At 39.7% G+C, this 13,336-nt stretch overlaps 1 protein-coding gene across 2 annotated transcripts in view; it reads left to right on the forward strand.

Moving 5' to 3' along the window:
* CDH13 (cadherin 13) overlaps nucleotides 1-13,336 on the forward strand; it is a 446,174-nt gene that overhangs the window by 203,284 nt on the left and 229,554 nt on the right. For both annotated transcript variants that reach the window (XM_032701054.1, XM_032701055.1), the window contains exon 5: nucleotides 7,904-8,056. In XM_032701054.1, coding sequence (XP_032556945.1) covers nucleotides 7,904-8,056 — 153 coding nt within the window. The remainder of the gene's footprint in view (nucleotides 1-7,903; nucleotides 8,057-13,336) is intronic.

Genomic DNA, 13,336 nt, shown 5'->3' on the forward strand with positions numbered 1-13,336 from the left:
AGCAGGTTCTTAAAGTGTCCAGAAGTATTAGATAGACTTCATGTAATGGAACCAAAGTTAGCAAAAGATACCCTTCGTCGTGATATTTCTTTTTTAATATCTTCAATTGAAAAATTAAATACTTTTGATAGAGTACTTATTCCTCTGTGTTAATTTTAATTGCAAAATATTTTCAAAAGTCAAGACTCGGCGGGTTACTAGTTAAAGCCAAAATAAAATTAGGCACAGTCTTCCAAAAAATTTCTTCAAATTAAACTGAGCCTTAATTTTCAAGAGGGGTTTTAGGTGAATCATTCTCATCAGCTCCATTTCTCTCACTTTACTACTCCTGTTCACCTCCTCAGGTTGGCTCTGCGACTTCAGTGTCTTATTCTGCAATTCCAATTACTCTGCCCAGCTGGAGGTTCCCACTTAATCCAGACCTTGATTTCTTTCTTTGCTGCTTGCACGGAGGATCTAAAGATAACTTTTGTAGCCAAATCCCGTGGGCAGTAAATGTGGCTGCAGGGAGAGGGGAGCAGCCAGGTTTTTGGTATTCCTTGGACAACGCAGGGCAGAGTTGTGCAGCCCTTCTCAGAGGGTTGGCTCAGCTGAAACGCTCCCCTGCTGCTGCCAGAGCTGGAGCTGAGTGCCCTGTGCTTGCTTGGATGCTGCAAGAGTGGCCTTGAGTAATGAATTAAGATTTTGATCTTATTCAGAAGAAACAGTACAGTGGAATACCTGGGGAAAGGTGCTGTAAATTGGGTCTGTTCTCTTTTCTCCCACTCCCTGTGCTTTCAGCTCCATGAGTGGTAAGAGCACATTGTGTATTCTGTCCCATGTCCTGATTTCTGCAATTACAGACCAATCCAAATAATCCATTTGTCTGTTTGTTTTTTAAGGGGATCTTTTGAGGTCTTCTTCATTTAATATTGTCAATCACAGTCAGATTTTTCCCAACTAAGCACAGCTTTTGAGCTGCTCCATCTGGCTGTCACTCAGAAGACAGTGGTCCTTGAATTCCTTCAATTAATAGGGTTTGCTAGTTAGTAGCTTAAGTGGTAATTAAAATATGGTGATTAAATGACTACTAAAAAGCCAAGTCAGCCAGTGAACTAACAAGACCTTCTGTGACAAGTAACGCTTCTAGGTCCTTTTCCTTTGAGATCACAAAAAACTGTAAACTCTGTGCTGTCAGTAGGAAGATGTTATTGTGTCCAGAATCCTGAGTTTGGAGAAATATGTTTGGAATAGACAATTAAGAACAAGGGAAGTGAAAATTATTGATAATGAATCTCCTTGCTCTTTATAAATCAAGAACACAGGGGAGCTGATAAACTACCTGCAACAAAAGATAATGCACATCTCAATGTGTTTATTGAATTCCTTTGCTCCCATCTATGAGCAGATGCTCACTGTTAGCTATTTATATGGGTTAAATCCTCACATTTAAACCCCTGCAACTGGTTCTTGGGGGGGAATTGTTGCATCTGTGTTCAGCTGCAATAATGAACCTCGGACTGAAGGGCCCCACCAGTGCACAGGGTGTACAAATTCAGTTAGTTTCCCTTGAACACCTGCACATCCTACTGCAAAGTTGAGCTGAATTTTGTAAACATTTATGCATAATTAGGATGAAAAGCCATTATGTTGAGGAGGTAGTTTTCTGGTTGAATATCAAATATCCCATTTGTGTTGATTATCCTAAAAAGACCTCAAAAATGGTGGAACAACTTCACCAGGTTTTAATGTGTTGTGTCATTTTCATACATTAAGATATGTTGTTGAAATATGGAATTTATTAACCTCGGCGAATTTCAGCCTTAAAGTTGGTTTTAGTTGGTAAAATGTTATATTTGCTCTGGTGCAATGAAATCATAGTTGGTATAGTACCTTTTATAGGATGTAGAGCCCAAGTCCAACAAAAATACTTCAATAAAGCCCCTGCTTTTCAAGCAGTGCAAGTTCTATTTCTTTTGTGTGTGTAAAGTTCTGAATGTGGTACCTGATAAGAATTCCTGCAGTTTTGTCTCCATTGCTTCAGGAGAGGAACATTTATACTGTTGCAGCCCCCAGTCAGTCTCGGAAACGTGCAGCAAAAATATGCTAAAGCTCTGTGCTTTGGTTCTCACAACATTGTTCCAAAATTTGCCACTTCCTGAAATGTTTTGCATGACAAAGCTCGTAGTTAAGATGCTAAAAAGTGTCCAGTGCTGGTACACCCAGCACTCAACACTTCAGATATTTTATACAGTTATTAAAAAAACTTCAATTTAGGGATGCACTGTTGCAATAAGACACGTGCTCCTGTTTTTTTTTTTTAATTCATAAGAATCTTAAGAGAACCAGTGCAAAAGAATGTAGTAGAAAGTAATTGTTAATCTTGCAATATGTTTTAACATATGTAATATGTTTTAAAATGTATGAGTGTATAAGAATAAATAACAAATAATCCACAGGAGCAAACACAGAATGTAAACTTAGTTAAGGGATTAATGACATTGTGTTTAAAGTTTTAAGTGATCTCATTGATTGAAAACATCATGCAGTAATTCAGCTGAATCAGTATCTTAAAGTGCAACATTCAGACATTTTCCAGTCATGTGTTTCTTAAAGTGCAACATTCAGACATTTTCCAGTCATGTGTTTCACTCAGTTAAAATTAAGTCTTGGGGATCTGAAATAGAAAATAGACCTTGAAAATTGAAAATAACCAAATTATGGCTTTCTTTACTGAGTTAAGTCTGTTGTCTATATACGTTTTTGTTTCTCTGAGAGATCTGTATATGTGCATTCTTATTGGGACTGGCAACAGCATCAAGCAAAATACTTGGAGTTGATGGCACAGAAACAATCTCTGCTCTAATAAATATAATTTCCCCCAGCTTTGGTTCCCCCAGAAACCAAACTCTTCACCTTAACTTTGTGTTCTGTTACCCTGGGAGGTTGGGCCACTGTTGTATGTTCAGATTGCTGGTTGACTTTCATTTTCCATTCTGTGTCCAAGGTTTCTGGAGTGCACAAATATTAGGATTTGAGTGAGTGACTGGCTGATTTCAGCTTTGCAGTGGAAGCACGTGGAGATGTTCACAGCTCTGAAAATCTTGCCTCATCCATAGACTGGAGATTGAAAACTGATCTGGAAATGTTTTGAAATTTAAGACTGACATTGCCTGAGTTGTTGTATTGCACAAACACCTTTAATTGCTGAAGTTTTGTTCTGCTGTTTACTTGAACTTTGGAAATATTGTTCATTCTTGTCTCCATCAGCTCAGCTGTTGTTTGAGATGACATCCTGAATGGGCACTTGTCCAGATGTGTTTTGGTTGATAATATAATGTAGCTGAGAGCCAGGCTGTTTATGTTTGTGAACATGAAAAAGTGTTACCTGAAAGGTATCCTGTCATATACAGAGTGTTGGGTTTATCCATAGTTATCATGAACAAAGGACAGAGTTGCTCAGAGAAGCTTTATAATTTCTGCTACCATGATGAGAATAAATCACCTGGATTTTCTTGGCTATCACCTGTATATGGAGTGAATCTGGAGAAAATCCTAATCAGAGAGAAAGCAAAGGTCAGGTTTAATTAATGGAGATAGAAGTAATCATTTTTCTTGATAAATTAATAAATTCAGCAGATCATATGAATTCCTTTCTAGCCCCAGGTCTGGCATGTTCAGCTTGCAGCACCCAAGCAGGTTCTGTTGGTTAATGCTTTTGAATAACGACGGGAGTATTTTGCATTTGTTTTGGTTGAAAGAGTATTTGAGTCAGTGTGGAGCAGATGGAGCCTCTGACTGTAAAGAGTGATTTTCAGTATGGCAGGACAGGAAGTGCCTGTTTAAATATTTATACAGTATCTAAACAATTGGTCTAAACCATTGTTTTGCTCTTGTGGAACTCAGTGATTAAAGGGAAAAAAATAGTTCGTCTTTAAATATTCCATGAATAAATTTGCCTCCTTGGAGGCATGGGGAAGTGGGAAACACCAAAACCAAACAACCCTACATAAAATAATAATAAAAATAAAAAAAACCCACCAGTGAGACACTCTAACACTCTGGAATGAAAAGAACCGGAGTGTGAACCAAATATTCCTGTCTGAGGGTGGGATTTGTTTTCTAATTAAAAAGTGAAACTAATATGATGCATCTTGAATTCACCTGGTGTCAAGAACTAAGAAATCATGGCAGTGGTTGAGGCAAAGACATTTTAAAGAATGAAACTGGTAAAGGAGGATGGTGCTGCTTAGGACGGATTTGCTGGGGTTGCAGAACTGTGAAGTTTCTCTCTGGGGGCACTGTGGGTTTTTTGTACTTCCATTTCTCTTCCTCTCTTGAGAACACTGATTTACTTTTGTGATAAACCCGTAACAACAGGGGGATCACATTGCAGAAATGAGTTTAGCTGCAAGGGATACATAATGTCAGCTGAAAAATAGCACTTGGGAAATATGTTTTGGCCATGGTTCAGCAAAAAGCAGCTCCTGTCACCTACGTAATGCTCTGTTTTCTTGAAAGTGTCTTTTAGCTGAGCAGAATCATAGAGTCTCTGCCTTTTTGGAAAATAAAAATGCTGCTCTGTCATGGTGTTATATCTGTGGCCCTGACAAGGCTGGTGTGGATCACTTCACTTCCCAGTACATTTATTCTCTGACATAACCTCGAGATGGGAAAAATGTGGGGAAGGGAGTGGCATCTAAGTCTACATCTGGGACTGTCCCCTGGGTCCTGGGTGAGGAAATAGCCTTCAGTAATCTGTATTATTGTGGGATGCTCAGCTGGCATCTCTTCTGTCTGTGCCATCTGCCCATGCAAAGTCAAGGCTGTTCTGAACTGTGAGATCAAAACAAGGGAAAATGAAACAGGTAGAAAGTGGGAACCTAAAGAGGGTATGACTGCCTTCTCCATATTCTCTGTGGGTGGGGGATAGGGTCTTGTGAAGCCTTAATGATCATCCCTAAGAATGAAGAGTCTTTCTATGCAACACTGTTGTGTGGTGCAGACATTTCCAGTTTTAGAGCCTGCACTGAAGTTCCTGAAGCTGTGAAAAAAAACCCCCGATGAAAATAACTGTTTCTTGTCGGGCCTTCAGGTAGCTGGAACTGTGGGATTTCATTTGTGCATTTCAGAAATGTAAAAAATGAAACCCCGAAGTGAACATTCCAGCAGTAATAATCTGGCCTTGTTTTATCTCAGCCAGGAAATGGGGAGAGCATTGTTCTGCAAAGGCATTGTGAACGAGGACATTTTCATGTGTTTATGCCAGTGTTCAGAATATCAGTCTTGCCAGAGGAGATGTCAGACGATCCTCCTGTTTTCTTCTTTGCTCTTGTTGAAGCACCAAACCATATGGCAAATTAAGCCTGATTTTTATTAAACTTTTCATTGTACTGAGCTTAGTGCGAACTGGGAAATGCACTTTCTTTGAACTACGCAGCCATTATATAAGCATCTTAATTAGGAGATGTTAATGGTCTCCCTTGTATTCCTGGGAGTTTGCAGCTCCCTCTTGTGGCTAATTAAGCGGTTTTAAGAATCTGAAAATTCCTTTTCGTGAGATGACAGCCATGCCGTGGCACACGGAGCAGCTCCTGGGCTGTGATAAAACATCGAGCACAAGGTGCTGTGCAATAGCTGGATGCACAGACATGTATATAACACAGATAAAAGAGAAAGGTCTGCACAGAGAATGTGACAGATCCCCGAAGCTTTAAAAAAGCTGAGTGGGCACATCCAGAACAATTCTGCTGGCTGGGAACTCTGTTGTTCCTGTACATTAGATGCTGCTCGCGTGGGGTTGAGGTATGGGATGTGTCAGAGCTCCAAGGAGTACAAATCTTTCAGGCACCACGTTGGGATGTCATGCAATCAAATTCAAGGTTAAGATCTTTGCTAGATTTGAAGTTGAGAAGAAATTTTCCTTCCAGTCAGGTTTTCAGGGCCCATTCTTATTCTTTCTTCTTATTATTTTTTCCTTATTCTACTTCTGCCTTTCTGTCTGGCAGATTTTTGATAAATTCCCTTGCAGTGCTCAACATTTGTTCTGCTTTATCTCTGTGGCTTCTTAGAACTGGGACATTGTGCCTATACTGCATCTTAAATTTGTCATAAACAGGTAATATTTGATGGCTCTGGTGGAAATGGCTGCAGTGGAAACATCTCTGAGTTAGATTTTTGTGCTGGCCTGGGGCTGATTTCAGACCTTTCAAACCACTGCTCCTGGGAAGGTGCACTTGGCTTGGAATAAGTCTCAGACATCAGGGCAGAAAACGATCAATTCATCTTTTTCCTAAAAAAGTGGGTAATGATCATGGCACTGCAAAATCTCGAGCACAGCTTTGTGTTGAGAAAAACAGATGGTTTTAGGCTTTATGTAAAAAAAATACCAGACTGACCAGCAGGTGACTTTTCAGTAGGAGACATTAGGTTTCAATCTCATCACAAAACCAGAAATCGCAAAGTGACTCTGCCCTTTTGTCACCTGCAGTGTTGGTTTGGCATCCCAGACTCACAAATGCACAAGGAAATTTCTTCCATTAGCGTTTCTGAGTGTTGGAAGGAGGAATTAAAAAAAAAAAAAAGTGAAACAGGTTTTTACTTTGAAATTTCTCCCATCCCCAAAGGGTTTGCGAATGGAAACTTTATCTCTGAAAATGCTGATTTCCTATTTCATAACTTGTGGCAATTTTTTTTCTCAATTAAAATAAAGGAATAATGATTATGGAGTTAAGTCAAAATCTCACTGCCCAGTAATCTGCAAACCAGTGTTGCTGAACCCACAGCAATAGGGCAGCAAACATTTATTTCCTCGGGGACATTATTAAACAACCTGCATATTTATCATCTCCAAATTGGAGCAGGTCCAGACTTCTAAGGCGACTTTCTCCCTTCCTTTTCCTGAGCTGTGATTCAGACCAGCATATAAATTTTTGATTTAACATTTCTGCAGAAATATTAGTGATCTGAAATTGCTGGAAAACAAAAGAACATGAAACAGCAGCGGGAAGGAACGAGTTGGCAAAATAGTCAGCCTTGAAGGGCAAGATTAATTGCTAATCCTTCAGATTCTGATGTACAAATACAAACTTGCAAAGCATGTAGCTTATAACCAACGTTGTGTGGCTGTGGAAGTTTGTAAATGCTGCTGTCACTAATGTGAGACTGACTTGAAATCGGATTTTTAGGGATTTTTTTTCCTATGGGAAATAAGGTGATGGTAACAAGGAGTTGTGTGTACATCTGTATGTACAAATTTGGGAAGTGGACTGATTCCAGCTGTGTGACTAAGCAGAGTTCTGGGCAGGATGCTCAGATATTTTCATGTGAAGTTTTTTTCCCTTAATTTAAAATCCTGGGATCCTGGGAGAGGAAGAGTATAAAAAGGAATAAAGGGGGAAAAAAACCGACCTGAAAATAGTGGTTTGTAGTGACTTCACAATGGCTAATAAAAAGGATGGACCAATTGGAAAATCTTTTTGATGGCTCTCTAATATGGTAAAGGTTGTTGTGAAATGTGTCCCATGGCAATCAGTACAATATATCTCCTTTCTTTTCTTTTTCTTTTTTTTTTTGTAAGTTTGTGCTGTTTTTATCAATTTAACTGAAAAATAACATTAAATAAAACAGTAAATTCTAGACACAGAGTGACCACAGTAGTGATGGAATAGTAGAAACTTTAAGTGGTTAAATAGAAGACACTCAATATAACATAGTAACTGGCTAAGAATATGAGTAGCTTTTACAGGATTTAGCACAAAACTGCACAGTGTTTTCTGCATGATTGAAATCCTATTTTATAGTTCCATTTTATTGGCAGGGAATACACCTCAGCATTAGGTAAAAGACTGAAATGACTGCAGTGCTTTTAGAATGATTTTCAAAGATGTTATATTATGGCTGTCACCTGTTTTCTGCCACGCAGGTCATCAGAAGTGAAGGGACAGAGGGAGCAAAATTTCGACTCTCTGGGAAGGGAGTGGATCAAGACCCAAAAGGGATTTTTAGGATCAATGAGATCACCGGGGATGTGTCTGTGACCCGAACCCTCGACAGAGAAGCCATTGCCAATTATGAGGTGAGTGCTCACAGCAATAACATCTCTGTCTCCGTGTCAGTGGTGTGTATTTTTTGTGTGTTTGCTCTTGAAAGATGTGCAGTTAAATTGAGGACTGAATTGCAGCTACTGTCCTAGAAAATTTCCAGAAGAAGCATTTGTCCTTTTGGAAGTGGTAAATGTGTTTATTTTCACATGCAGCTGAAAGCCTCCTCTGCTTTCTGAACGGAACTTCTGCCGTTTATCTTTAGCAGAAATGCTGCCTGAACATTGTGTGTGCGTTTGATTGGTGAATATGAAATTTTATATGGACAAAAGGACATCTTTTGGGAAAGCTGCCACTATGGTACTACAGGGTTATACTTCATTATTGTCAAACAGTCAATGGAATGTACTATGGAACTCCACTTTTAGTAATGGATATCTTTAATAGAGGTAAAGGAGATTCTGATAGTATGAAAACGTTAGCAGATACATTTCTGTCAGATGTACATCACCTACAAAGATTCCTTTCCTTGTCAATAAATGCTGTGTTTCTCTCCATTGAACCTCTAACAAATGAGCTCTGAGATCTGCAAAATTACTGCTCAAAAATGTCCTGAAATACTGTGAACAGAGGGTCTGCCAATTCATGTTCTCTATCTTACCCTGGAAATGTGCAGTCAGATAAACTGTGTCTGGCCACCTGGATACAGAGGAGCAGCAGAATTCCACATGGAATTGTGTCACAGCCTGGGGGACTGATCTCCAGTGCCTCTGGCAGCAGGAAGCACCTGGTGGGGCACTGGCTCTGGGGACAGCCCTGGCTGCTGTCCCTGACCTCTGCTGTTCTGCTGAGCTGTGATCAATACTTGTGCTCTCAGTGCTGTCCCTCCTCCTCTGGGAGAGTTTGCCAGTCAGATGACTAGTCATCCTTCCTCAAACAGCACTGCTAAAATTTACCATATGTTGGTTTTCAACACTTAAACATCCACTTCTTCTGTGGGTCTGCAGTGAAATGTATGTTAACCGCTCACACGGGGTTTATGGGAGATGCTGACGTCCTTCTTGCAGGGAAAACACTGCAGTTTCTCTTTTTAACACTGTGCCTTGTCTTCATTTACCAGCTGTTTCTTATTTTATCAGTAGCTTCCCACCTTAGTGTGTTTGGTAGAAAGTTTGAATATTTTTGTGCTGGAAAACCAGAGTAGACTTTTCAACTCAACGCATCAAAACACAAATGGCCCTGCTATCTGATCTGGCAAAAGACACACCTAAATTAAGACAAAACCTTTTCCCTGCAGGACCCTTTATGAAGCCACGTGAGTTATACACAAATAGTGTGTTGTAGCAGATTATCCAGAGCAATGTGGATGTGCAGCCTAACAGGCTGAAGTGCTTCCTAAGCTGTTCCCCAGCCTCTGCTCAGCAGGCTCCCGGCACCCTGCGGAGCAAAACCTAGTTGAAAAGTTGTGCAGGAGAACCCTCAGCTTGATGACTCTGTCTTTGAGTCCAGCCCATCGTTTTCCAATAAAGATGTGTTATGGCATCAGGGAGACAGCAGAATTTTCTCCCTGATTTCCTTGGTACTCTGGAAGATGAATAACCTGAGAAGTCCTTAACTTTCTCTCAGAAAGTGTTTTCTGGTTTTGTTTGAGCCCAGTATTGATGCTCTGAGAGAAAATTCAAAGCAAAAGGCAAACAAGGAAAGAATAGATCACTGTGAAAAAATGCAAGTTCTTTACAAGTCATCATGCTATCAAGGGTATAATCAGTGATGATTATAATATAAAATAACATATAAAAAGTATTTTATAAATACTATAAAAGGATGAAATCTGTTTGAGTCCTTCAGCTACACAAAGGGATGCTGTGCCTGAGCACTGATTTACTCCCTGTGCTTAATGCATATGTACTCAAGGGGTGAGAGTTTAAAAATGTTAACAAGGCATGAAATAGAGCTTTGGTGATCACAGAATTTCATAAAACTTTGCAGATTTTACCACCTCAAAATGTTTTACATTAGCTACAAATATTTAATCGATTATAAAAATTTGGGGTTTTATTCTTTGAATGTTTGAAATTCTGTTTTTTTGCTGCCTTCTTTCTCCTGAAGGAATGTTGGAAAACTTGTAGGAGTTTTTTGTGTATTCATTACTGGAGAAAAACTATTAAATTAGAGGAGTACTGGATTCCACAGAGATGATTGTCTGAGTTAATCCCTTCTTTCTGCAAGTGTTTTATTTCTAGTAAAAGCTGGAAAATATTTTGAAATAGAATGAAAAATTCTGTCTGAGGGTGAGGGCCTGCCATCTCTTTGGTGCTGCCCATTTGCACGACAGCTGTGTTTTCAGAGGAGTTTAAAATTTGTTTTTTAGCAAAAGAAACTCAAGCTGGCAAGAGGAATATGAGGCAGCTTGTATTAATGACACCCCCTTGAAATAGACTTATTTATGCAATTGGTTTATAAGTTTATTTTTTAGGAATTCAGTTAAATTGATCAAAAACGGACAAGGAAGTGAGATTTCACCAAAATATTAATGTTGGGGGGATTAGTTGCCAAAGCAGTTCTAACTTAATCACCTGCAAATTTGAAAATGTGATGGTCTCTACTGAGAAAATAAACCTGTGCCTGGGTGAGATAGCAAAGCTCCAAATGCCACCAGGGTGAGATGTAACGATTAGTAATCTTTGCTCTCGTGTGTGTGGAACTATGCTAATGCAATCCTGTTTACCAGCAGAAAAAGGGAGATGCTCCTGGTGTGTTCTTCCCTGTAATTTTGTGGTTTGTCTTCTTAAAGGTCAGAGAATGTCAGTCAGCCTCAGTTTTAAGTGAGAGCTGTTTCTGAAGAAGAGCAGGAGGATGCAGGGCCGATGTTGTGCCAGCCTGTTTTAGGAAAGTGTGTAGTAACTCATTTTCTTACTAAAGAGTTTTGATAAAGAGCATCCTGATAGGAATTCTCTGGGTCAGAGTACACCAGGGGATTTACATTGAATGGTTTTGCTTTGGGGCTTGCTACAGCCTGTTGGCAAAACCACCAAATGATGCTCTGAAGAAGGGGCTTAAGCAGGCTGTGGGCACGTTATTGAATTGCTTCTGGGTTGGGGAGATAAGAGGTAGCCTAGAGCCCCTGTTTAGTGGGAGCAAAAGGTGTTCAGTTGTACAAATGTGTTCTCAAGCATATTCGGTTTTCTCTCAAAATTTGAATAAATAAGGCTACTCAGAAATTTCAGACAATGGCAAATAATTTATTTATTTCCTATTGAAAACTGCAGATGTGTAAAAGTAGATGAAGGAACTTGGTGGGGAGACTTAAGATGGATTTTCTAGTCCAAATCAAGGAGGCACACACCACCCAAAAACTACCAATAATCTGTGCAATTCAGAGTTCACTTCAGACCCACAGTCCTTCCTGATTCCAGCAGGGAAGAAATATTGGTGACTTTTCAGTTCTGTCTTTGAGCAAAATAAATCAAGTGCTTGTATAAAGAGCTGTGATAACAGGGCTAAAGGATTCCAGTGAAGCTGGAAGGCTACTTGTGTTCAGTGTTGATAAAACACCAGTGAATTGGGAAACAAAGGGTCAAATAGAGGGCCAGTGAAAGTAGAGGTCTGAAAACCAGTGATTATGGGGTAGTCTGTTAATTAAAACCCATGAGCTCATTTTCAAGCCCTCACATTTGCCTAGATAATGTATTTGTAGGCAGAATGCTTTCATGCAGGTAAAAGCAGGAAGAGTTGCATAGATGGATTACCATGACCAAGGTGACAAAGTTGCTGAGTTAAACTACGTGTTCTTTACTCAGAGTTTGTTAGGTACAGAAGAATTGGGAACAATATTTCATTGAGTTTTTTCTGAGGTGCATGAGATTTTGGGTTAGGCATTCCTTGAGTACAGGACAAACCCAGTTCTGTAACCTCTTAAGCATCAGTGGCAAAGTGCCACTGGGAGGTTCCAATCTGAAGATTTTAAAGGGTGTTGCCATTGTTGATTGGCTTTTTCATAACTACTTGCCAAGTGTAAATATGTGTGGAAGAGAAATAATCCCAAAGTGATCCTCTGCAAGCATGAAAGGAAGCAGCTTGATAAAACTGTTCAGTGACAGTGTGCAAATTAGAGCTGTGACCAAATTTACCTAGGCAATTTGAACTGCTAATGAAGAGTTAGTTTTAATTATTTTTTAAGTAAAGAGCTTTATTTGCTTTAGAAAATACTTAACAAGCAGAGGTGTGAAATCGGCTCTCAGCTTTTTTTATAACGACGATCACACTTCTGTTAAAGGATGCCTTGCAACTGGTGGTGACAGACTGAGATATTTAGAAAACTTATGTTAACAGGGCTGAAAAAGCAAATTGGGAGTATGTAGTTCTGGGTGGTATTGTTTCTGTAAATTGGATGACAAGTAGGTTGAGAAGGGACCAGAGATTTCAGAGCCATCAACAGCCACCAGCTCTCAGTGTGAGCTGCCTCCCTTCAGGGTACACGTGACTGAGGGGGATGCTGCAGTCCTAATGGACTCTATTTCTGTGTTGAATTTGCAACAAATAATGGAAATGCTTCACAGTGAGGAGGAAAACTAGCTTGGTCAGGTGCTGAGGAGTGTTTTGTGAACAAGATTTGTAAGTGCTTTAATGCATTTTTGCAGATCCAGAAAGCGTTGCTGCAGCGAAGCCCCCGAAGGGAACAGCTGTAATTTATTGTGTGCAGAAGAACGAATTTGTCTTGTGTGTGAGCCTGGTTTAGTGCAGCCACATCCTTTCCACAATGATTTATCATACCCTGATACCGAATCCCTGCAATGTGCAGGGTGGAGATCTATGGACAGCACACAAACATGCTGCTCTTTCACAAGGAAAACTGTGGCCTTGCCTCTGACTTCAAGGCTGGTCTGAAATGTAATTTAGTCTTGGTTTTCTGCCCTGGCAGGTTGGTCTGAAGTGTCAGGGATCTGCTCTGTCCTGAGCTGAAACCTGATGGGGAATGTCAGACCTCAGTCATCTCCCACTGATATCCCCAAAAATGAAGGCACTCGTTCATGGGAGGAGGGATTAGGTCTTGTAGGGATGTAAATTTTAGTAAAATATGATTGGTTTAATTGCATCATTAATACACAGAGCAAACCTGTTAAAACACTGGTGCTCTCAAATTGCATCTGTTCCATCAAAAAAGTTTGCAGTAATGGCAGAGTGCAAAGTTTCAGGGAGGAATCCTGACTACTTAACGAGGGGAAAAGTAAGGAAGTATCACCAAAAAATAAAAAAAAGAGTTCTCTTGGAGCTATAAAATCTAATTATTAATGAGATAGAAAATTATTTATGTA

Source organism: Chiroxiphia lanceolata, chromosome 13 (assembly GCF_009829145.1).
Source record: "Chiroxiphia lanceolata isolate bChiLan1 chromosome 13, bChiLan1.pri, whole genome shotgun sequence".
In the NCBI taxonomy this organism is placed as follows: Eukaryota; Metazoa; Chordata; class Aves; order Passeriformes; family Pipridae; genus Chiroxiphia; species Chiroxiphia lanceolata.